General features: G+C 32.5%; 1 protein-coding gene across 1 annotated transcript; it reads left to right on the top strand.

The window, feature by feature from the left end:
- Window positions 19,059-22,640, top strand: LOC108660772 (4-hydroxybenzoate geranyltransferase 2-like). Its single transcript, XM_018115139.1, has 9 exons — window positions 19,059-19,423; window positions 19,589-19,724; window positions 20,272-20,393; window positions 20,515-20,584; window positions 20,685-20,834; window positions 21,647-21,782; window positions 21,887-21,983; window positions 22,238-22,309; window positions 22,384-22,640. The coding sequence occupies exons 1-8, from the start codon at window positions 19,065-19,067 to the stop codon at window positions 22,305-22,307; spliced, it is 1,140 nt and encodes a 379-aa protein (XP_017970628.1). The 5' UTR covers window positions 19,059-19,064; the 3' UTR covers window positions 22,308-22,309; window positions 22,384-22,640.

Consider the following 25,311-nt stretch of genomic DNA (forward strand, 5'->3'; position numbering starts at 1 on the left):
TATGAGAATGATTTTGGCACAAGCCAAGTTTTTAATAAAGTCATAAGCCATGTTGCTTATTTTTGACAAAAATGTAATGGTTTTATATGAGTTGAAATAAGTTTTAATATTATGAATTATATTTCTTTGCATAGTGAAAAAGGAATTAAACGGTTTTTCGTAACTCCCCTATTTGTTTATTTGTGAAATGAATCTGTAATTCCCTGCATATGGGGCGAGTTATGATTTGTGCATGATTTTAAATATTATTTGGTTTCGTGGGAGCTTGTTAAATTTTATTGATTTGATTCGAAAATGATTATTAATATTTTTTGATGCGAAAAATTTTAGTACCTCGATTATTTATACTTTATAAGAAATTCTCGATTTCTATATAAGGCACAAACCCTCATTTGAAATGAATTGCTTTTATAATCTTGCATTGTTATATTCAACTGATCTGTCGTTTGCTTGTTTCCCATCTACGCCCTACTCGCTGAGTAGATGATTACCACTGAGTCTATGAGACTCACACCCCTTTATTTCCTCTTTTGTAGATAGGGATCAACCTAGCGTGTAGTCAGTAACGCGTTCGGTCCACTGTGAATAGCTAAAGGCATCTCCTAGTATTTTATTCCGAGTCGCTCCGCTGTTAGAGGTCAAGTCGTAGCATTTTATTTATTAAGTTGTAAACGAATTCTAAATTTTTATGTAAGCATTAATTTGGAGATTATAGATTTTAATGCATATACTTACGAATAAAAAAGTTTGTATTGATTTTTATATTTATGGTTCAATTTAGCATATGAAAGTATCAATATTATATGGTGATTGAATGTAGTGGATTAACAAGCAAATTCTAGACAAGCTTGTTCGAGACTTGGCGAGTCTTTTTTGAAAGTCTTGGACGTCGGTAGCGACTGGGGAGAGGTCGTTGCAAAATCTATCATCATTTAAAGGTTTAGTAAAAATATCTGCTAATTGATGGAAAGTATTCACAAATTCAATCTTAATATCACCTTTCACTAGATGGTCTCTAACAAAATGGTGCCTAATCTCAATATGCTTTGTCCTAAAATGCTGCACATGATTTTTAGATATATTGATTGCACTTGTGTTATCACAGAAGATTAGTACATTATGATCTTTAATTCCAAAATCTCTTAGTTGTTGTTTGATCCACAAAATCTGAGCACAACAATTACCTAGTGAAATATACTCTGCTTTAGCTGTTGAAAGTGCTACAGAGTTTTGTTTCTTACTTGACCAGGATACTAGCATACTTCCTAGAAATTGGCATGTTCCACTAGTACTTTTTCTATCAGTTTTGCTTCCTGCAAAGTCTGCATCTGAATAACCTACAAGATCAAATGCTGATTCTCTAGAATACCATGATCCTAAAGTTTGTGTCTCTAAGAGGTATCTAAAAATTCTCTTAATAGTTGTTAAGTGTGATTCTTTAGGCTGTGACTGAAATCTAGCACACAAACACACACTAAACTGAATATCTGGTCTACTTACTGTTAAGTAGAGTAGTGAACCGACCATACCTCTATAAAGCTTTTGATCTACATTCTTTCCTTTTTCATCTTGATCAATTCTGGTGGATGGACTCATTGGTGTGGAGATTGGTTTCAGCTTCAGCATATCGAACTTTTTGAGCATATCTTGAGTGTATCTTTCTTGGTTGATGAAGATTCCTTCCTCACTTTGCTTAATTTGAAGACCAAGGAAGTACTTCAACTCTCCCATCATGCTCATCTCAAATTCACCCTGCATTTCTTTGGTAAAGTTCTTGCATAAAGCCTTATTAGTTGCACCAAATACAATACCATCCACATATATTTGTACAACAATTAAATCATTTAAGTATCTTTTAATGAATAATGTAGTATCAATGTTGCCTCTAACATAACCTTTTTCAATCAGAAATTTTGAAAGCCTCTCATACCAAGCTCTAGGAGCTTGTTTCAATCCATACAAGGCTTTATAGAGCTTGTAAACATGATCTAGTTTTTCAAAATCTTCAAAACCTGGTGGCTATTCAACATACACTTCCTCTTGAATGAAGCCATTTAAAAATGCACTTTTTACATCCATTTTTTACAATTTGAAATTCATGAAGCATGCAAAAGCTAGCAACAATCTTATGGCTTCAATTCTAGCAACCGATGCAAAGGTTTCATCATAGTCTATTCCTTCTTCTTGGTTGTATCCTTGGGCTACTAAACCTAGCTTTATTTCTAACTACATTTCTTTGCTCATCTACCTTATTTCTAAACACCCATTTAATGCCAACAATAGGGTGATTTGAAGGTCTAGGTACTAGTGACCATACACGGTTTCTTTTGAATTGGTCAAGTTCCTTTTACATGGCCATTATCCAATTTTCCTCTTTTTCAGCTTCTTCAATACTTTTAGGTTCAATTTGAGATATGAAGGCTAAAAATTCACAAGTCTCCCTAGTTGCTCTTCTAGTTTTGACACCTTGAGAAATGTCACCTATGATTTGTTCTTGTGGATGGCCTCTTACAAATCTCCAACTACTTAAAAGATCACTATGCTGATTTTTTGTTCTTTGAAAATCTTCTAAAGGTGGAGTTTTATTTTCTCTTCTAGGTGAGCTTTCTTCATTATTCTTATTGTTCTCTAAGCTCATTTCTTCCATTTGTTTTTCTAGGGTTTTTACATCATCATCATCAACATGAATTTCCTTTTGTAAAGCATTTGACTCATCAAAAACCACATGGATTGATTCTTCAACGGTTAAAGTCCTTTTGTTAAAAATCCTATAAGCCTTTGAGTTTAATGCATATCCTAAAAATATTGCTTCATCACTCTTTGCATCAAACTTTCCTAAGGGCTATTTTTCATTATTCAATACAAAACATTTACAGCCAAAACTCCTAAGGTGTGAAATATTTGGTTTCCTACCCTTGTAGAGTTCATATGGAGTCTTTGAAATCATGGCTCTAATTGATAATCTATTAAGTATATAAGCTGCTGCGTTCATTGCCTTAGCCCAAAAATATTTTGGTAGGTTATTCTCACATAGCATAGTCCTAGCCATTTCCTTTAAGGTTCGGTTTTTCCTCTCTACAACTCCATTTTGCTGAGGTGTTCTAGGTGCAGAGAAATTGTGATCTAACCCCTTTTCATTGCAAAATTTCTCAAATTCATCACTTTCAAATTCTCCTCCATGATCACTCCTTAAACTAACTATGGCTAGTCTTTTTTCATTCTCTACTCTCCTACAATGACTTATAAATGCTGATAGAGCATCATTCTTATGAGCAAGAAAATAACCCCAAGTGTACCTAAAATAGTCATCAACTATTACAAAGCCATAAGATTTTCCTCCTAAACTAGTTGTGCTTATTGGACCAAATAGATCAATGTGTAACAATTCAAGAGGTCTAGATGTTGACACAACTTTCTTAGTTTTAAAGGATGTTCTAACTTGTTTTCCTAGTTGGCAAGCATCACATATTTTATCATTTTCAAATTTTAAATTCGGCAGCCCAACAACTAAGTTCTTTCTAATCAGTTTTGACATAGTATGCAAGCTTACATGTCCTAATCTCCTATGCCATAACCAGCTGTCATTTTCAGTATTTGCAACAAGACATATTTCACTATTTATTTCAGGATCCTCAAGAAAAATAACATACATATTCTTTAATCTCTTTCCTATAAATGAGACTTTGTTTGTACCTATGTCTATTACTTCACACTTATTTGAATCAAAACATACTTTAAATCCTTTGTCACATAATTGACTAGTACTCAATAAATTATGCTTTAAACCCTTAACCAATAACACATGACTAATTTAAGTTTGGGAGTTCTTACCAACCGTACCTATTCCATGAATTCTACCTTTTGAATCATCACCAAAGGATACGGTACCTCCCTTTCTTTTGTCCAGTTGAGCAAATAACATTTCATCTCCTATCATGTGTCATGAGTAGCCACTATCCATGTACTAAGCCTGCTTTTTCTTGAGTTAAGCTCTTGAACATGTCTTCTTTTAGTGCAGATCAACCTACAAAACAGATTTTCATTTTTTTTATAGGTACCCATACTTTGATGGGTCCTTGAGTGGTAGTAGCAATATAGGATCCTTTTATAACCCAAATTTTTCTAACTTTCTACAGGTTACTTTTCTTGAAGCAATCATGTGATAAATGTCCATGTTTTCCACAACTATAACATTTAGATGATGCAAAACAGAATTCTTCTTGTAGTATGCATTTTTTTTTGGAGTTTCATTTTTTAAACATTTGAGAGCTATGTTTTCATCAAGTAATTTCTGCAAAGCTTCAGATTTGTTGCTCAGCTCTAGTTTTAAAATTTCAAAATCAGTTTTTGAGTGTTTTAATTCAATTTATAGAGAATTTTTTTGCTCAAAAACAAAGTTGAACTCTTGTCTCACTTTTTCCAAATCATTTTCAAGAGATGTAGCCTTTTTCCTTAAATTCTTATATTTTCAAAAAGGTTTTTCAAATTCATCATAAAGGCTATCATACTCATCTTGTAAATCATCAATGGAAATATCACAAGAGGATGAAGATACCTAGGTTTCATCATCTTGTGCCATCAGACAGAGGTTTGCTCTTTCTTCAGATTTTTCATCTTCAGCTTCAAAGCTTGATGTGTCATTGTCCGACCATGTAGTTGCCACCATTACTTTCTTGGATTTCTTGTTTTTCTTTAGAGTCTCATCTTTCAGCAATGGACACTCGAACTTGAAATGGCGAGGTTTCTTGCACTCATAGTAGATCAGCTTTTCCTTTTTGTTGGAGTCACTTTCGTTTTTGATTTTCCATGAAATACCTTAATCTTTTCTAAACCCTCTTCTAGCTAGTCTCTGGTTCCTTTTGCCCATAAGCTTTCTGAATTTTCTTGCAACCAGAGCTAACTCTTCATCATCATCACATGACAACTCTTCCAACTCTTCTTCAAGGATGTTGGCTTTAAGTGCAATGCTCTTTTTCTTTTTCTTTGCTTCCCTCTTATCTTCTTCTTCTTCCTCTTTAAGCTCCAACTCATGAGTAAGGAGAGAGCCACAAATCTCATCTAAGGTAATAACATTTAGGTCTTTAGCCTCTCGAATTGCAGTCACTTTAAGCTTTCAATTTTTTGGTAGGCTTTTAAGAAGTTTTTTAACTATTTCATGCTCAGGTATTGATTTGCCTAGCTAACTCAATTTATTTGTAATGTTTGTAAATCTATCTAACATGCTAGTGATGTCTTCACCAGGCTCCATTTTGAACATCTCATAGTTATGTGTCAAGAGAACTATTTTGGACTCCTTGACTTGAGAAGTCCCTTCATGGATTATTTTAAGTTTGTCCCACATTTGCTTAGTTGTTGTACAACTTGAGACTTTGTTGAATTCAGTGGCGATCAAGGCACAATGCAATGTATTGATGGCCTTAAAATTTGTTTGGACTTTCTTAGTTTTAGCCTCGGTCCATTCAAACCTTGGCTTAGGCATCAATTCATTGGTTACAACATTCAAAGTTGATGAAATAAAGGGTCCATCAGTTATGACGTCCCACATTTCATAATCTATAGCTCTAATGTAAATTGACATCCTAGTGCTCCAATAAGGATAGCTAGAGCCATCAAATAAAGGTGGTCTGTTTATTGATTGTCCCTTAGCAACTATGGATTTTTGGAGAGCCACTTGGATCCTCCCAAAGGGTGTTAGATCGTAAGAATAGGGAACTAGCTCTGATACCATTTGTTGGTCCCAATAATATGTGCTAAAGGGGGGGTGAATAGCACAATTTGATTCTTTCAAAAATTGTCTCTAAGTGTAGACAAAGGTGAGATAAATGAAGAAAAGAAAATAAAATAAAAATAAAGTAAACAAGAAAGTACAATTTAAAGTGATTCGGTCCAAGACCTACATCCACTACCTTGATTATCCAACCAAAGATTTTTCCAACAAATCCACTAAGAACAGGTGAAATTCAGAATCTTTTACCAAGCTTTACAATGGCTTTTACAAGGGTCAGCCAAAACCTTTTACACTAGTTTTTCACGGGTTAAACTAAAATCTAACACCTAACTTTTGAAGGCTAAGTTATAACCTTAACACATTCAAGCAAACCTTACTTGAAACAACCACTTAGAGTGACTCCCTCACTCTAAGAATATAAGAAAAGAAGTAAAAGAAAGTACCTATTATCACAAGTTGATCTAAATGGTACAAGGTTGAGTGCAGAATACAAATACAAAAGATGGGCATTTAAGTGCAACAAGGTGTAGAGAAGATTTTCTGGTTTTTCAGCTCTTAATGACTCAAATCTCTTCCAAAACTTCCAAAAACTTGTTTCCAACTGTTGGAAGACCCTTTTATACTTGGAAAAACATCTCTGATGGGAGTTTGACAGTTTTCTAGGCATTGGAGACAGTTGGGAGTCGGTTCTAACCGTTACTTTGTCTTTTAGTGCAGATTTCAAACTTCCAAGCAAAATGCTCTTAGTCGACTAACCGATATCTTAGTCGACTAAGTCATCTCTATTTTCTGTTCCCTGTATCTGGCAGTTCTGGCAGTGTGCACTTAGTCGACTGACCCATTTCTTAGTCGACTAAATTGGTTCTATCTTGCAGTCTAGATTTTGGCAGTAGCTTTTTAGTCGACCAACCTTCATCTTGGTTGACTAAATTGGTTCTATTTCTCAATATTCTTCAGCTCACCATTTCTTCAATTTAAATTTTAGTCAACTAATATTCTTCATTATTTAACCAAAGACATTTCTTTTTGTTGATCAATCGTTTTTCTCCATTTTCATGATTTTTGATATACACATTTGAAAGGTTGATTTATTACTTCCATATGATTTTTTGTCTTGCACACTTAGATAGGAATGTTAGACACAAATGAAATGGGAATGTTTTATTATCATCAAAAACTAATGGAGCCAACAGATTTATTGCACAACAATATTCACCCAAAGATGCAAGACATGAATATTTATGCATGAATAATAATGACATGAATTATGAAATAGTTAGAAAGTTTATCATTTTATATTTTATACTATCTTTATGCTTATGTTTTTGTACTATTATTATGATCAACTAACCTTAAAATCATCTCATATCACTTTATATATATTAACCTACATTTAGAAAAAATAAAAAATATTTCTATACATATATATTTCTTAAGCTTTACTAAACTATATTTTTATATATTTTTTATTCTTTTTTTAACATATGTTTCCTATAATGCATATTTTCTCATAAACTAAACTATTTTTTATTATTTGTTTACCAAACTATATTTATTCTTAGATTACATGCTTAACTAGAATTACTAGTAACATAAATAGAAACGACATAAAAGTAATAAAAAAACCCAACAAGAAGCAAAAATTAAATGGCCCAAAAAATCTCACCTTGTTTGGGCTCACCTTAAGCCCAAGTTTTCTAGACTTGGTGAAGGTCCACGCGGGCTAAGTCTGGCCTGTTTCAACCCTATTCTCCTCTTCCCTTCTTCCAAAACTGAAATGCACCTCTAACGACCCAACAAACCACCTCAAGCATTCACCACCGTGCCTCACTCTTTCTTCCTTTTTTTTCTTTTTATTTTCCTCTTTCTTTTCCTTTCTTCTTTTTCTTTTCACTAAAAATACGCATGTTTCACACTGCTAAAGAATCTCTCAAGCAACTTTATCTTTACAAACTTCTCAATAAGATTTCATCGTCGAAGACATTGTTTGTTTCAAAACATATAATATATCACAATATAAATTTCAGTTTATTTAATTAATACAAATGACAACCTTTTGTTGAAAGCGTAACTTGGATCCTCCCATCCTTTTGGTAAAATTCAAGATCGCTCTGTCACTTGAAAAGTTTCCGGAGAGACTTATCCTTACAAGCCTCTTGTGAGAGTCTTATCATCGAAGTCATCATTTGTTGCATAACAATATTCACCAAAAAATACATGATATGAATATTTATGCATGAATAATAATGATATGAATTATGAAATAGTTAAAAAGTTTATCATTTTATATTTTTATATTATCTTTATGCTTATATTTTTATACTATTATTATCATCAGCTTACCTTAAAATCATTTCATATCACTTTATATATACTAACCTAAGTTTAGAAAAATAAAAAAAAAATTCTATACATATATATTTCTTAAGCGTTACTAAACTATATTTATATATATTTTTTAATCTATTTTTTTATACATATATTTCCTATGATGCGTATTCTAACATCCCATTCTTCTGAATGTTAGAATCACCCAAGATCTACAACAAGGTACGGGGGTAAGATGGAGATAAGATGAGTTAAAAGCTGTTGGACACAAGGAAATTGCTGAAAAGCCAAAAATAAAGTGGTAAGGATAATGAACAAGATATATTATGTATATGTTCGGGTTTTTAATTTAAAGGTTGGATTAAATCTAAAGTAGGGGAGAGGTCTAGAATTTAGAAAGTTTTTTTTATAAGAGTCAATCTGAATTTCTTGGAATCAATTAATCCCAATTTCATCTTTAACGTACTAATTTGAAAGAAAAAGTATTTATGAGGATGCAATTGAAAAGAATGAAAAAGAGAAGTAATAAAACTATGGAGGACTCAATTCCATTTTGGAGAAATTTAAAGATGAAAAGCAAAAAGAAAGAAATATTGAAGGACATGATTAAAAGAAAATAAAAGAACACAAAATAAAGAGAATCAGGAGATAAGAGGGGGCCATGGGCAATTTGCCCACGGGTATCCTTGGTGGATCAGCCCATGGGTGGCCACGCGTTCCCCCTCCATTTTTATTTCTTTCTTCTTCTCTTCTCTCCCTTGTTTGCTGCACGTCTCTCTAAATTTCCTCTCCATTGCAGCAACAACTGTCTACCACTTTCTTCTCTCTTTCGGCCTCCACACAAATGCCGTAAGGCCACCACCGTTCCTTCACCTCACTATCATGAGCGGACCCACGCTGAACAGGGTGTCGCATGATATCACTCACTTTGTAAAAAATTTTAATTTTTGTACTATTTTTTTTAAGATTTAGGGTAGTTAATATATTAATAAATTCACTTTTTTTACAATTTTATAATAAATGAAGTTAAAGATTTAAAATAAAAGTGATTCATCAAAAACTAATTTATATATTTATATTTAAATACTACATATAAAGACAAAAATATTTCCTTTTATCATTTAAGATTTTATTAAAAAAGTCAAAATCTAAATTATTCTCTTTGTCTAAAAATTCAAGTTTTTCCTTCTCTCAGTCATTAATTACGTTTTTCACTTTCTCGAAACAATTGATCTAGACTTCAATTGTAAATAATTTTCAACCCAAATTAAGTTTTTAGATACTTCATATCTAAATATTTTTTAATTAATTTGACAGTTTGCATTCATAATTATAATCTAGCTAATAGAATAGTATTGCATGTCAAATAATATCTTAAAATTATGATTATTTCTTTTTTGATTTATTTTGTAGATATATTGTTTGATTATTTGATTTTTCATTTAACTTTATATAGTTTGTAGATGCTTGTATTTAGTTTTGATCAATGAATAGAAAGTTGTCATATTATTAGTTGTTGAACTTGATAATTTGCTATATTAGATCATATTTTATTTAATTCTAATATTTTAATTTATTCTAATGAGTAATAATTTTGGATGAATGATTATTTGGTAACATCTATTAAAAAGGATGTATTTTATAGTGTTTCTACTAATACTATCATGTACCATTTTCAAAATATGAAAAATGGTCATGGACATTATAGTTATCTTATATATTTTTACTTTGAAGTATTAAATGAATATATTGAATTTATATTTTTTCAATTTAATGTTAAAACTTCTAGTTTATGAATTTTAACACATTTATATTTTTAATTATTATTATTATTTTAATTATGACATCACTCAAATTTTCCTAACTTGACAAGAACATCCTTTTACCCTTACCCCCTTTATCTTAACGGGAAATGAGCTGCATTGAGGTTGCCCGACCTTAACATTGGCTTCACAAGCTGTCAATCTCTCATCCTCCACAACCATTTCCTCTATTGTGGGTTAACAGCTTGGTTTCCATCCTTTGCTCATTTCCACCATAATTTTAAATTAGACTAGACATTAGATTTAGAGTTAAAACGAAGCTTGAATTTATTGACCTACTAGTTTCAACTTAACCAATCTAAAATTTGTGTTTCTATCTTTGTAGCTTGTCCGGTTTCGAAAGCCGGGAGTTTTGATTAGATATCACTCCCATTGTTTATTGAAGGAATAAAATGGTTGAATTACGGTTGAGGTTGTAAGATTGCTATATAATTGTGAGGGTTGAGGTCGGAAGCTTATCTAATAAACTGCCTTGTCGAGGTTGAAAGTTGACATTATAAATCATGTTTTAATTGTTGATGTTGAGGAATTTCTATTGAAATGTAAATTGAGGAAATCAACTTGTTGAAATTGTGAAGTTGTCATAGAAAGCTTGTTTTAAGCAAGATGGTGAAAAATTAATATCACGACCCGGTACTCCCCTCGAGCCCGTGACAACCGTCGCGATGTCCTAATCGACACTCATCACCCGGAATGTCAATCGGAACCCCGCAAGGTTTTAATATCAGTTTCTCATTTTCCCTGTGAGTAACCATTGCCAAATATCATGTTCTAAAAGATTTTAAGCTATTTCCAACTTAAATCAATAAAAAAAATGATTTCTGTCTCATAGGGGCATTTTGGTCTTTTTTTTTTGAAAATCTCGAGACTAGCTAAAATGTAGTATGCAAGTGGAAAACAGATATTTTATAATTAAAAATAAGTTTAGATGTCTAAAACATTCATTTAAAGCGAAACTATAACTATTTGAATATAATAAAAATATTCAATAAACTATTCTATTTTCTTATAAAACAATATTTATAGAGTTACCGGTAAATAATTTTTGTAGCGTAAAAGCTAAATAAATTCATACATACTGTAATACAGATAACCAAAGCATAAGATTTAATTTACAGTGACACGTGGGCCCACGAACTACCAAAGGTATCAAAAGCGGTAAACCTAGAGTTTTTGAAGATGCAAGTCCAACTGTAGCCCTCAATAAAGTGAGCTATCTACCGACTATCCTGAGCCTGAAATGGGTGGAAAAGAGGGTGATGAGATTATATAATCCCAGTAAGTAAACAAATACCATCTAAAATATCCAAAGCCGAGTAATAAAGATAGATAAAATAGATAAGCATAAAAATGATTCTCAGCATTTCGAACTCATTTTAATAAGATAAAATAGATTCATTTCACCAAAATAAACAACAAGGCTTATGATTTCCTGAAAAATTTGGCTCGCGCCAAAATCATTCTCATACTTAGTTATCAAAGATACCTTGGCAAAGGGCTATCCCAAACCGAGTCCGCCAAGGCTGTTAAAAAGTCATGTACGCATAAATCATGTTTTTATTTTGAAACATAGTCGTTCCTTGGCCTTGGCTGAGTTCACCCTTATGTGGTGGTTTAGCGTGAAGTGAACTCTAAAGTGTTAACCTCAAGAGTTATCCATCCACGCCTCTCATACTGAGGTAAGAATACAATAGGGTTACCGTGCCCTTTTAATAGGCTAGTCCACAGAACCCGTCCACTGTAGCAACCAATTTATAACCCACCAATTCAATAAAATTCAACAGCATGACATGACAATTATTTTATTTTACAGCCTCTCAAGGCAAATCAACAGTTCATACTTTTTCAGCACATTTACCAATTCAGCCATTCATGCCAATATTATCATAAGCCTTTCAATTCAAATCATGATTTATAACACAGCAATTAGTCTCCAATTACTCCATTTTCAAAACCATCTTTCAATTTCAAGACAATTTTATAAAATCATTTCATTTAAACACATTTTCCATAAAATTACAAAATCGGATAAAAACATACTTTAGATAATTAAGACGATAATAAGGTTACTCACTATATTAGGAGTTTGAATTTTTTTGGAGTACTCCGACTATTGATCCTCAAGTGCAATTTCTTTGCCCTTTTTCGGAGGATTCACCATCTAGACATAATGCAAAATCAAGCAATTTACCACATTGGTGCTAAACCGTTATAAAACTAATTCAGGCTCTATACTAATGCATGAAATGAGATGTAAATTGTTCGGATTATCGTCTAAACATGGTGTTCTACACAAATTCAATTGTGTACCTAAATAAAACGGTATTGGCCTAATTTCAATCTATCACTCGATTAATTGCCCAATATATCCAATTTAACTCCAATAATTCCATTTTTCTTTCAATTCTCCAAACCATCAAACACAAATAAAATAACTTGAAATATGGCAAAATCATCCTCACATTTTCTCTTGGAAAATTCGGCCATGGTGGGTGCATCAACACTATAATTTTTCAAGCTTGATTCTCACACCATAAATCACTAATTTCTAACCAAATCACTTGAAATAAAATCAAAATCATCATCAATATTCTACATGGAGAATTCGGCCAATGATGGGTGATGGGAGGAAGTGAATTTTTCTTGTTGGCTTTTCATACTACACATCACTAACTAACTAAAAACACTAAAATACATTGAAATCTAACCAAATCAAGCATCAAAACCTCCCTCTAAGTGTTCGGCCAGCATGGGATTCATCATGAAATCATGTGATTCAACCATGGAAAATAAGAAAAAATGCTTCAGAAAGAGAGATATCAAGCTTAATTGAAAAATCTTACCTTTTTTTCACACTTTTCCCTTGAATTTTTCCACCTAGGGTTTTGTTCTTCCTTTTCTTCCTTTGTTCTTGCTTTGGCCGGCCATAAGAATGAGAAATGGGCTGGTTTTGTGCTAATTTATAAGAAAAATAATAAAGAAATAAAAGCTTGACACTTGTCACCTTACCATTGGTCCATTTTTAAATTCTTAACTATTAAGCTTTCTTTCTCTACCACATAAAATCCTTCAATTATCCATAATAATATTGGATAAAATTCATGTGAGGGACAAGTGTTGGGTGGTGTAAAATTACAATTTTGCCCATGGGGTGGCAAAATGACTATTTTACCCCTATGCTCGAAAAAATATCGAAATTAAAATTTTTCACTTCTCAAACTCAAATTGTGTTCTAAATAGTCAATCTTGATCAAAAACTTCTTCCAACATTCCAATTTTAACCTTGGATGGAAAAATGACCATTTTGCCCCTAAGTCATGAAAATTCCAATTTGACTCCAAATCGGTCTTCGAACTCCGAATCACCATTTTAAGTCATTATGGGGTTTTAAAATTCTCAATTGTATCTTAAAATCTCTATTTGGACTAGTTCGAGGCTTAATTCAACTTAATTGTACCATTTGGTACATTGCCGTCCTTTAACGATTTCTGAGGTACCTAAGTAAGCAAACATATATTCTTATGTAAGAATGGCATAATAAACATATTGTAGAGCTGGGCTTGACAATTAATGTTTTACTCGGCTAGGTTTGAATTAAATCATTTAAGGAAGATTGAGTAAATAATGATGGAATTGGTTACACTTGAACATTTGGCTTGTTGGTTGATGCATGATCCCACTGCGTAAAGAGTAGGGTTTGAATCCCCCCTCTTCCAATTATAAAAAAAAATTGATGAAATTGGTTGTATATTGAAATCTCGAATTACCCATTGGAACCAAACTTATAAAGTACATATCGTGATCTAGAAATTAGATAAATGTAGACCTTATACAAAAACGTGCATGCCATTTACTTGATTTTACATTGTGTTCTTAATGCATTCGTTGATTTTTCGTTTGCATTATGTCATTGCTCATTTTTGAACCTTTATTTCTAAGTTTTTATTTCATCAAATGTTCAACCTTATTTCCCTTATTCGTCCACTCACTGAGTTATAAAAGACTCTTTCCAATTAATTAACAAATAGCAAATAAGCAATTAATTGGGAGCACCTTGGTGGGTTAAATATAGCTTCCTACAAAGGTAATTTAGCATCTCCTAAGCATTTCATTTTCTGAGTCAACTCTGCTGGTCCAAAGTTTAAGCAAGTGTGGCTGTCTATAGCCAATTGTGTAGGGTCGAGGCCCATGGTTGTAGCCATTATATAGCATTTAGATCTTTAGCACAAGGTGTTACATACCAAAGTCAAAGCTTTAGCACCATATATTATACACTAAAGCTTCCTTCTTCCTACTGATATTACATGCCAAGGCATGAATCACTTCATCACATGTTAAGGCATATTCTACTAGACTTGAATCACTGAAAAAACTTAACACCCATAAATCCAAGAACCTGTTGTTACTCACCATGTCATACTTTTTGGTCTGTAGATTGACAATAAGATGGCGAGAGATAGACAGAGAGAGGGTTTTGTGAATGTAAACTAATAAACCCAAGAATATGTTGTTACCTTCCATGTCATACTCTTCGTTATGTAGATCGATGACGAAATGACAAGAGATAGACACAGAAAGTTAGATGACAAGAGAAAAAAATAGAGAGCACAACAAAATAGGAAGCAAAGCAGACAAATGGCGGGAGAGAAAATTTGGGAGCACTTGAATATGAAGAGGTTCATTAATGACAATTTTGTCCTAAAATCTTTTCTCTTAACTAAAAATAGTTAAAATTAAAAAAAATATTATTTTTAAAAATACTTTACCTTTGAAAGCAAAAAAAGAATAGTCCCTTACAAAAAAGTTTTCCTAGCTAAAAATTATACACAGAAGCAGCAATTAACACTTGGTTTCTCTTAAGAGAAACCTTGGCCTAAGCTCCAAAGCTTTTTGCCTGTGACCATCATCGTTATTGTAGACAACCTACATTTCTTCACAATTTTCTGAGCTTGTAAAGGCCAACATCTTTTAAAGATGATGATGATGAGGATGAAGACAAACCAGTGCGGTTAAACTAAGCCTTATCCTTATTAAATGCCTTCTGAACATCATCCTTCTGCTCCCCAAAACGTAATCTCTTTATTTTCTACTCTTCTGAGATGGGAAGCCCTTCTCCAAGTAAAATAAATCAAGAAGGTCACCCTCCATGAACTTATTTAGCACTTTTGAGCAACGAGGGAAATGTTGGAAAATACTGTATTTAATAAGGTTCAAACATCCCACATTGCCAAGATACAAGAAAGGTGAATGCCTTATATAGGAAAACCCACTATGGGCTTGTTGCAAGCAAGAAAAATGGAGTGCGCTCGTACGTACACAAGATTGGGCTAGACCTTGAGAAATTTTAGATTCCCCCTCTACGGACGAATATACACATGGGCTATGCCCAAGTGAATTTTTGTACCTTGGCTTTAATTTTTTTTAAGCTTTTTCAGCCTTTGGTTGAATCAAACTCAAACTATACCATGCTTGCCTAACTCTCCTGGTTTTGCTCAAATGTCTATCTGACTAAGTACTCTACCATGCTGATGACTCTCCTAATTTTGCTACAATATATACTTGACTAAGAATACATGCTGATCAGGTTTCTCTGACTCCTTAAGGCTTTTTCTCAACTTCGTAATTTGGTGCAACATTCATTTAATTTCCTGTTTACAAATACAACCTCTTTGCCTCAGTCTCACCAACTAAAGCCTCTCATCTTCCTTTAATTCTTCTCTACTTATTTTCTCTGCTTCTTTTCCTCCTAAGCTGGGTTCTTTCTTTCTACTGTTCTTATCATCCCTTAATAGTTTGTGTAAACTATAAGGAAGGGTCTGTTGAATCCTAGAGGATAACTGCCACAATCCTTTTGCATCGAGTTTTATACTCTGAAAGGGCAAAAATTATCCTCAAGAATAGTGATACCACGCCTTAGACTTTTTATTGTTTTTACTTGTTTTGTTTTATATTCCTTTGTTTCCCATAATTTTTCTAATAGGAAATAACGCCGACCCATCTCCACTGTTTTTATAAGGGCCTTCATCCTTGTAAGAAGTCTTTTTTTCTGCATAATGGGCATCTCATTCAATTCAACCTACCTTAAGTTTCCATGTGAACCTTTTGATGCACAAATTCTTGGAAACTCAAGGTTGTCTCAACATGTGCTATGTCGATTACAAGTTTTGCCTCACTATGAAATACTAACTTTTTTTTTAAGGCAAAATATGAATAAGTTTCAAAAAAATGTGTTACAACATGCTGCCATAAGGCTTTGTTCCTGTACAGTAAAGACTTATCATAGCAAACCACAACCCTTAAAGCTTTAGAGATGGCTACATCAATTGCATACAACCTGGATTGGTACATGCTTGACAAAAATAAGGAAGCTCAACCCACTAAATACCAAAATATTAGGTCATCCAGGTCCCATTTGATGAAGGTTAAATCCATGAAGCTCTTCCTTTACCGTTCCAAGTGTTCGAAAATTTACCCCAACAAAATCTTGTAATCCAAAGGCTCTCAATTCAATTGACTTCCTTCTCTTTAAATCTTAAAACTCCATATCATAAGACTCATTTCCATGACAAAAGTTCATCTCAGAACCTCTTTAATCAGATTGTTCCATAGAGGCCATCATTTGAAGTCATGGCCAATCTTGAAACTACACATCCTAAGGCACATCATCGGCTCCCAAGGACAAATAAAAAATCGAAATTTTCCAACCTAGCAAGTTTCCTCAACAAAAATCATTCAGAGCAGTCATCAATACTAAAACAGAGTCAAGACACACATGAAATACTAACTTAATAACAGTTACATAAATCTTTCAACTTAAATAACAAAAAGTTTCTTGAACTTCCTCTTTAGAACTTTCAAAAGCAGTTCATATAGTCCAAAGTGTAGAGACTCATTTTTATAATACAAAAATCTAAATTAGACTATGATTAAGACTATGTCAAGCAAAAATTAAAAACTGTACAACTAGTTATTTAAAACTTAATGAATAAGATTCCAAATTTTAATCAATCCAAAAACTTTACAAAAATTGTGCATAAGACTCGAGTAAGGAGAGCAACAACTAAGTAGGCTTGAATTTCCTCCGCATGCATGCAGCTTGACTGAGTCTATAGAGAGGGGTTGCTAGGTGCTCTTAGTCAAAGGCAAATTCCATAGCGGTCGTAGACAAAGACCTACCAAGCAATGAATGTGACATTGCTAAGTTGTTGCACTTGGTGGTTAATGGGTTTTTTATTCCAAGTCAAGTTGCCAACAGTTGTATTATTTTTGACCACATGTTAAGTGAATTTTGGTCACTGTCTATATATGTATACTACATATGTATAGTAGAATTGTCAAGTATTTATACTATGACCAAATTCACTCATGATTTTCTATGTTAGGCTTAGTTTGAGTTTAGTCTAGTTGTGATTGCTGGGATTCGAGCTCATGCTCAAGCATGAAAATAATTAATAAATTAAAATAATATAACGTGGCAGAAAAATAAACTAATATTCAATAAGAAAAATAGTCAAATCTTACAAGATCAATGTTTGTATTTTTCATGTAACTTTCAACTTAATTATGAACACTCATAAGTTTAAGAGTTACGTATCTTGCTCTAGATATTGCAATCAAGAGTCAATTAAATTAAAATCTTTGCTTCTTTACCTTTAGGATTTGTCAAATCTTTAGCCATCCAAGTGTTTGGCCTCTAACAGTAATCCATACAGTGACTGAATAAAACCTTCTCAAAGGTATGATTTTTTTTACTTGTGCTAGCAAGTTTTGTTTCCAAAACAAAAAGATAAAAAATTCTTGCCGAATCTTATTTTGGTCAGACAAAAAAAAAAACCTATTTTTCTTTTCTTGTTTTATGAAACGACTGGGAAGTAGTTGAAGGCTTAGAGTTTTTAGTTTGCTAACATAACATATTTATATAGCCAAACTAAGTTGTAACCCTAAATACAACAGTTGTATTTTAATTTAATTAAGTCTTTGAGAACTTAATTAATTTCTCAATCTATTTTGGTCTCTTTCAATTAAGTCCAACTTAATTAATTATCCTTATTTAATCTCAATCATGTCACTTAATGTGTGTGACCCATTAGGCTTCTAACATGTTGGCAATAAATACAAATTTTAACCAAATATAAATTTCATAATTAGTTTATATTTATAGGTCATGAGCGGCATCTAACAATATATTATGACCACCCAAACGTTAGATAGTCAATTAAAGAATTTGAAAAAGCCCTACAGTGATAAACCTTTCAGTGCAATACGATCCTTTTGTCAAATATCCCAGATATGTCATTAAGCATGGCTTGGTGTCTTCTTATGACATTCCATATTAGTTTTCATAATTAATGACTAACCTTATGAATTTAGGAAACTAACTTTCTTTAAATCCATCATACTTTGACCAAAGATTTTATACAAGTTAATCAAGAATTGAAAACAAGTGAGATGCATCCCCTCATATCACTTGGGGTAATGAATCATCTCTTGACCACTCATTCACCTTTGCATGCTTCATATGGCATACCCAAAAACACCCTGTTTAGGCATCTAGTCACCTTCAAATCTGTAAAGGTGAAATCAAAGTATGTCATTTCCCATACAAGATGACCTGGTGTCTCAAGTCTGAGAACTAATTGCACGACTATCACATGAGAACATATTCCATAAACACTTGAGTGAAATACCAAATGGAGTTCTCATAACGGGTCATGTTCAGTGACCTTGTTCTTTAACAAGCACCTACATGTTATTCTCAAGTATCCCATATATTTCAATTTATGAGATCGATTACATGCTTTCCAAGTAAGGGCGCTTAACATGTACCAATCTTTAAGCATTGTCAATGCCCTGTCTGAACAATACAATGACCAGAAACAAATTTAGGAACATGGTTTTGATGTATAGTGATCTCATAATTGTAACAAGTTTACAATTCTCTTGCAAGGCTTTTATGTTTCATGGGCTTCACCCAATTAGTACTTAATAACTCCTTATTATTATACTAACATGAAAGAAAATCTCCATCACATATAGTTATGCGATTAAATATGCATTAAATGACAATTATATTCTTTGACCAATCTAATTGGCGCAAAGGCATATACCAACAGTGATTAAGTAGATCAAACTCTAAAACCAAAGATCAGAAACATTGATCCCATTCGCAGTTGCAACCAGCAAAAATGGCATCACTTTCGCTCACTCATGCTTCACGCAGGCTCCTCACTCCCTCTCTCTCTTTTTCACAGCTAAGAACAAGGATAATAAAGAATCTTGCTTTCGACAGCCAATTCATGAGTCGATCTTTTTCCAGGAAAAATTCCGTTTTGCTTTCCTCAAATTTTAGAACCCGAATTGCTTGCATGTTAAGAACCGCATCTCCAGGAGGCAAGGATGATCAAAAGCCAAGTGGCGAAACTGAGAAAGTTGGTGGGGTTTCATCGTGGATTGATTACTTACCCAGAGAAATTCAGTCTTACGCTAAGCTTGCTCGCGTGGAGAAGGCCATCGGTACATGGTTATTGATTTGGCCCTTTGCATGGTAAGAGCTTATTACTTTCATTTTCCATTTATGTTTTTTTGGTTGGCTTTCGGGTAAAAACTTGAAAATGCATGCCTTCTAATGGTTGCTTTCCTGATATTTATGTGGGATCACACATTCTTCCAGTAAACTCCCCTGAAATTTGCTGTTTACTTAATTTTCCAGGTCAGCTACGTTGGCAGCACCGACTGGAAGCCTTCCTGATTTCAAGACGTTAGCTCTATTTGCTTCTTCAGCTCCACTTTTGAGGGGTGCTGCTTGTACCATAAATGATATCCTGGACCGTGATATTGATAGAATGGTAATTTTTGTGGTAAAATAAAATGGTTGGTCCTAGGAAGCATGTTTTTGGATAGCTTTTCAAAGGTGGTAATTGTACAGCTACCATCCAGTCAAAGCAATTACATTAAGGAATAAAACCCGCCTTTAAAAAAAAAAAGTTCTTTTGCTTTTCATTTCCAAAACAAAACTAACAAATACTCCAAAACAATAATCAGACAGAATTTCTTTAATTTAAAAGGCTTAATTCATGATTTTGATATTTTTTCCAAGTATTTTAACTAGTTCAGTTTTGCTGCTAATTTAAATAAATTTATTTAGCTAGGTTAATATATATTAATTAATTTTTTGGTGTTTGCTTCCCTTTTATGATTAGAGAATAAAGTTATTTTTTCCCTCAGAAAAAATAATAATTCATTTTTGTTCTTGTCAATTTTTTCCGTGCAAAATTAAGAAAAAAAAGAAAAGAAAAGAAAAAAGCGTCAACTCTTTAAATCCAACTTATCAACGTGGAATTCAACGATTGCAAGAAGCGTTAATATGTGATGGCAATATGTTATTGTATGCAGGTGGAGCGTACAAAACTGAGGCCGATCGCGAGTGGCGCTGTCACTCCATTTCAAGGACTTTGTTTTTTTGCGTTTCAATTAATTTTGAGTCATGGAATTCTCCTCCAACTCATCAATTATAGGTCACTTGATTCCCTTCTCCTTGCTTCAACTTGTAAACTTGTGTTGCATTACACTCGCAATCCGGACTAACTTTTCATTCATGTATCGGTCTAACATTGGTTAATTATGTCTCAATTACAGCCCGATCTATGAGGCTTCATTGATCTTTCTAATGTCTACCTATCCTCTCATGAAGAGGTTCACATATTGGGTAATGATGTTATTGCACCTTTTTGTTTTGCGGTTCAGAGTTTGCAGGGTGTTTGTTCTTTGTGGCCTTTTTGTCTTTGACACACCTATTATCGATGCAGGCCTCGGCGTACTTAGGCTTGACCATCAACTGGGGGACCTTGTTCGGCTCGTATGCAATTAAAGCAAGCTTAATACCCTCCATTCTGTTACCTTTGTACATGTCTGGTATATTTTGGACTCTTGTGTACGATACCATATATGCGCACCAGGTAAAATTTATCTCTTTGCAATTACAAGTTTCTCCTGTTCTTTAAACGAGAAGAAATTAGGTACTTGTATTATCAGTTTTGTCAACCTAACTCTAGTTGAGGCTAGTAGCCTTGTAGGGGCCAAGGGCTGAGGGATTGGTGATGACATTTGAAAGACATTTTGAGGGTCTTGCTTTTGTGGGATGGCAAACTTTTATTTATGATGGATGAATATACAAAAAATTTTCACTTATGCTTCACCACTTTTTATTTTCGTTTCACGTAATTCTTTAACTTGTGAATTGTTTTATTTAGATTTTTAATTTTTAAAAATAATCTTATTTTGATTATTTTGTCAAATTATTTTATTAAAATTGATCTAATATTCATATTGCAGATTTCATGGTAAATTATATGAACATTTTTCTCACTTGTTAATCAAATAATGTGAGGAAACGATCAAAATAAAATCAATTTTAAAAATTTAAAATTTAAATAAAACAATTCAAAAAATTAAGATTAAAGTAAAATAAAATGTTAAGGACCATGGATAGAATTTACGTGATGATATATATATATAGTAAGAACTACTCTGTTGTAATATTCCTAACATTTTAATTATCCTAAATTGATTCATGGGTCAGGGACTCAAAGTGGTTCCCCTTATTTCTTAACATCATCAAACCCATTTATTTTCCTTCTTCTATCTTCTTCCCCTCCTGCTGTACGACACATTCTATACTGCAAGATTTGTTGGTATGATGAAATAAGTAGGGTACGATGAAGCAATCATCTAAAACTGTTCTCTTTGACATTGATAACCATGCATTCAGGATAAAGAAGATGATAACAAAGTTGGTGTTAAATCCACAGCCTTGAAATTTGGTGATTCATCGAAGGAGTGGATTACTGCGTTTGCAATTGCATGCATCAGTAGTCTGGCTCTAAGCGGATACAATGCTGAAATAGGTACTGACTGCTGGAGATTAGAACTTTTCAACTAATATTTTTCTGTTTGATGATCGTAACCCTTTCTAATTTTGTTAATATTTTCATAATATGTCGTGGAGCAGGCTGGCCTTATTATGTGTTTCTGGCCGCTGCATCTGGACAATTAGCTTGGCAGGTAGGAACTGCTAATCTGTCATCCCCAGCTGATTGCAGCAGAAAGTGAGTGTTTAGTATTGATTGCAATACATGTCAAAATTCTGTGCTATGCCCAAAGTATTCTGATATTGATATATATATATATATAAATATATATATATATATATAAATATATATATATATATATAATATTTAGGGGTTAAATACACCCGAATCTCAAGTTTCTTTCAGCAGTGCTGGAAATTTGTTTTCGAGTAAATGTTAAATTCTGTTGGCAGTTTACTACTGCCTCTAAATGCTCCTTTTCTTTGTTACAGGTTTGTGTCCAACAAATGGTTTGGTGCCCTTACTTTCGGTGGGGTTTCATTGGGAAGAGTCTTCCCTTAAAGGTATATTCTTAATTTTCATTAAATGCTTAAGATGTTCCCTCATTGTGACAATCAGCTATATGTCTTAATATTAGCTTCTAAACACTGGAAGCGGCAGCTGCTATAATGTCTATTGTTGTTTCAAATACGTTTGCTGAATCTCACCCTTCTTCGCAACGAGTTGGAGTTGGAATTAACCGCACAGGACATTTACTGATTTGCAAAAGGTACGGAGTCTCTGCCGATTTGTGAAAGAAAGGGGCAATAATTTGTAATAAATTCTGTTCGGTCAGTGGAAATGAAAGGCAGACAGAGGAGTCGAAACTTATAATAACCATTTGCGAATTATATAGATATCGATTTCTACTTATATTTTCTTGTTCCTGCCGAGGTAACTCATCCATGTATTCGCTTTAATTATTATTAGAATTCGGCACACCCACTATGTGAGTGTTTTCAAAAAAAAATTATAAAAAATGAATTAAAGGAATATTGGCATAATACTTTAAAAATACTTTGAATTATTCAAAAAATTTTAAATAAATTATTGTTCTTTTATCAAATTGAATTAATTTTCTGTTATTTTATTTTGAATCAAATAAATTTTTATATTTATGATTAATTAATTATCATTAATCAAAATGTAACTTTTCATTTTATATTACGTGAAAGATAAAAATTATCATTTTATCATGTCACATCGGTATTTCACGTCATCATCCCGTACCACATTAACAACGCATGATATAAAATGAAAAATGATATTTTATCTAACAACAATCAATCATCACAAAATAAAAATAGAAATGCTTAACTGAATGTAATAAGAAAATAATAGGCTTATTTGATTTTTTAAAAATAATTAAGTAATTTTTTAAAGATATTATGTTAAAATTATTAAATAATATTATTTTGATCAAACATATATAAGGTTTCTATCTCTTCAAGGTTAATGCAAAATGACTCAACGATTTTGATTCTGTATGCTTTACAAAGCTATTCATCACCAAAAACTTGCGATAAAAAATTACTATAAAATATTGTCACAGGAGAGTTTTTTTCCTTTAAGGAGGGAAAATATTTGTTTAAAAAAAGGAAAAATGAGATTTTAGGGGAAAACACGTCTCCTCCTCCAGATTGGCCATCACAACCATAAGCAAAAGCAGCCAAAATGGACAGTTCCCACTACCATCTCAGCCCTTCGTTGCAGCTTGTCCAAATGAAATCCCCACCCTTCATTGATGGCTACCAACTCAAAAATAACCCCAAAACTCATAGCTAGTTCTTATTGGGTTTTTTTTTTCTTCAATTTATTTATCTTTTAAAAGTAGAAGTAAAGCCAAACAAGATTTTTTAAAAACTCTTAAAAAAATAATTTCTTTTTAAAGAACAAAATTAAAAAAAAAAGAGTTTTAAGAAAAGCTCCAAAGAGAAGTTTTTTTTTTCTTCTTTATAAAACACATTAGCTTTTTAAGAAATACCCCTCTCTCTCAGTCAATCTCCTTCTCTTCTCCCTCTCTTTGCAAATCACCTTCTCCAACGCAAAATTGCATTCTCCCTCTCCTCTACTTCTCTCTACAAAAATTAATAAAAAAAAGATCCAGCAACAGAATAGTAAAATTTAAGATTTTTTTGTTCTTACAAATATTAAGAGAAAATAATACCCAAAATTCAAAGTTGCATTCAAGTTTTTTTTAAAAGTTTTTTCTCTTCTTCACAAAAAAATATAATACTATTATTACTATAAAAGTTTGAGAATTATTCTGTTTCTTTATGAGTTTTTTTTTTTTATTTTAACATCTAAAATTGTATATAAACTCGAAAAAGACTTATTCTTCTTTAATTTATTAGGATATTGAAGTAGGCATGAATACCCATTATGGTAATTTTAATCAAAATTAAAGCTTATATAATTTATTTTGCCAAATAGCTTACCAAACAGTTTTAACTTAATTTTAAAAATTATTATTTTTCATAAAAACTTCATAATAGCTTTTAAACTAAAAAAAGCTAAGTCAAACAAGCACTCAAGCAAGAAATTCATAAAAAAAGAAGTAGAGCCCACACTTCCATAGCCCAAATAAAAGCTTACTTATTTTCAATCTAAAAAATCCAAGACAACCTACCCAAAATCACTAATTTCCCAATAAACATTACCAATAGGAACTTCACCCTCCACCACTTTAACAACCATACACCATACACAACAACCAAAATCACCAAGATAAACCATTGAGAGCAAACAACAAAAAAAAATAAAAAAAACAAAAAGAAACAAAAAGGAAAAGAACGACTGAGGCTTGATTTAGGTTTTATTTCAAGGTTTAAGTGTTTTCTTTGAGGTTTTGTTTTTAGCAAAGGGAAAAAGAGGAAAAAAGAGAGGAAAAGAAGTAGAAAAGGAAGAGGGAGAATCGCGTGCAAAAGTGTCGATTCATAGTGGCTATGTAACACCTTGTACCCTTGTATAAAAGCCAATATGACCTTATCGATAGGACAAGGTTCAATTGACGCTAATTTAAGTACGAAAGAGTGGAGACGGGTGAAAAAGCATATTTTGAAATAAAATATTTCGCATATGAAAAAATAATAATATTTTATCGAGAATGAATTTGCGAGCTAAAAGGCTATTTGGAAGTAAACCGAGATAAAGTGAGACACTTTAGGACCCAAGGAGACAAGTGGAGAATTTTGGAATAAAATAATATTTTACTAATAATATAATATTAAAATATTAATATTTTATCTATTATTGAAATTAGTCATGAAAGAGAACTATATGGCTAATCTAAGTGGAGGAGAAGAAGTAAGAAAGAATTTTAAAAAAACCACATTAGTGGGGCTTGCGTGCCTTCATTAAATAAAGTAAAAGAGAGTAAATATATATTTAAATATTATGGTGTCACCTAGGTGAAGTATGAAATTGACATTTTATTTGTACAAGTGCAAAGAAAGAAAAATAGAATGAAATTAGAATTAAAAGAATAATGGGGGGACCTAATTGAAAAGAATAAGAAGTTAAGGGG

This window comes from Theobroma cacao, chromosome 2 (genome assembly GCF_000208745.1).
Source record: "Theobroma cacao cultivar B97-61/B2 chromosome 2, Criollo_cocoa_genome_V2, whole genome shotgun sequence".
Classification (NCBI taxonomy): Eukaryota; Viridiplantae; Streptophyta; class Magnoliopsida; order Malvales; family Malvaceae; genus Theobroma; species Theobroma cacao.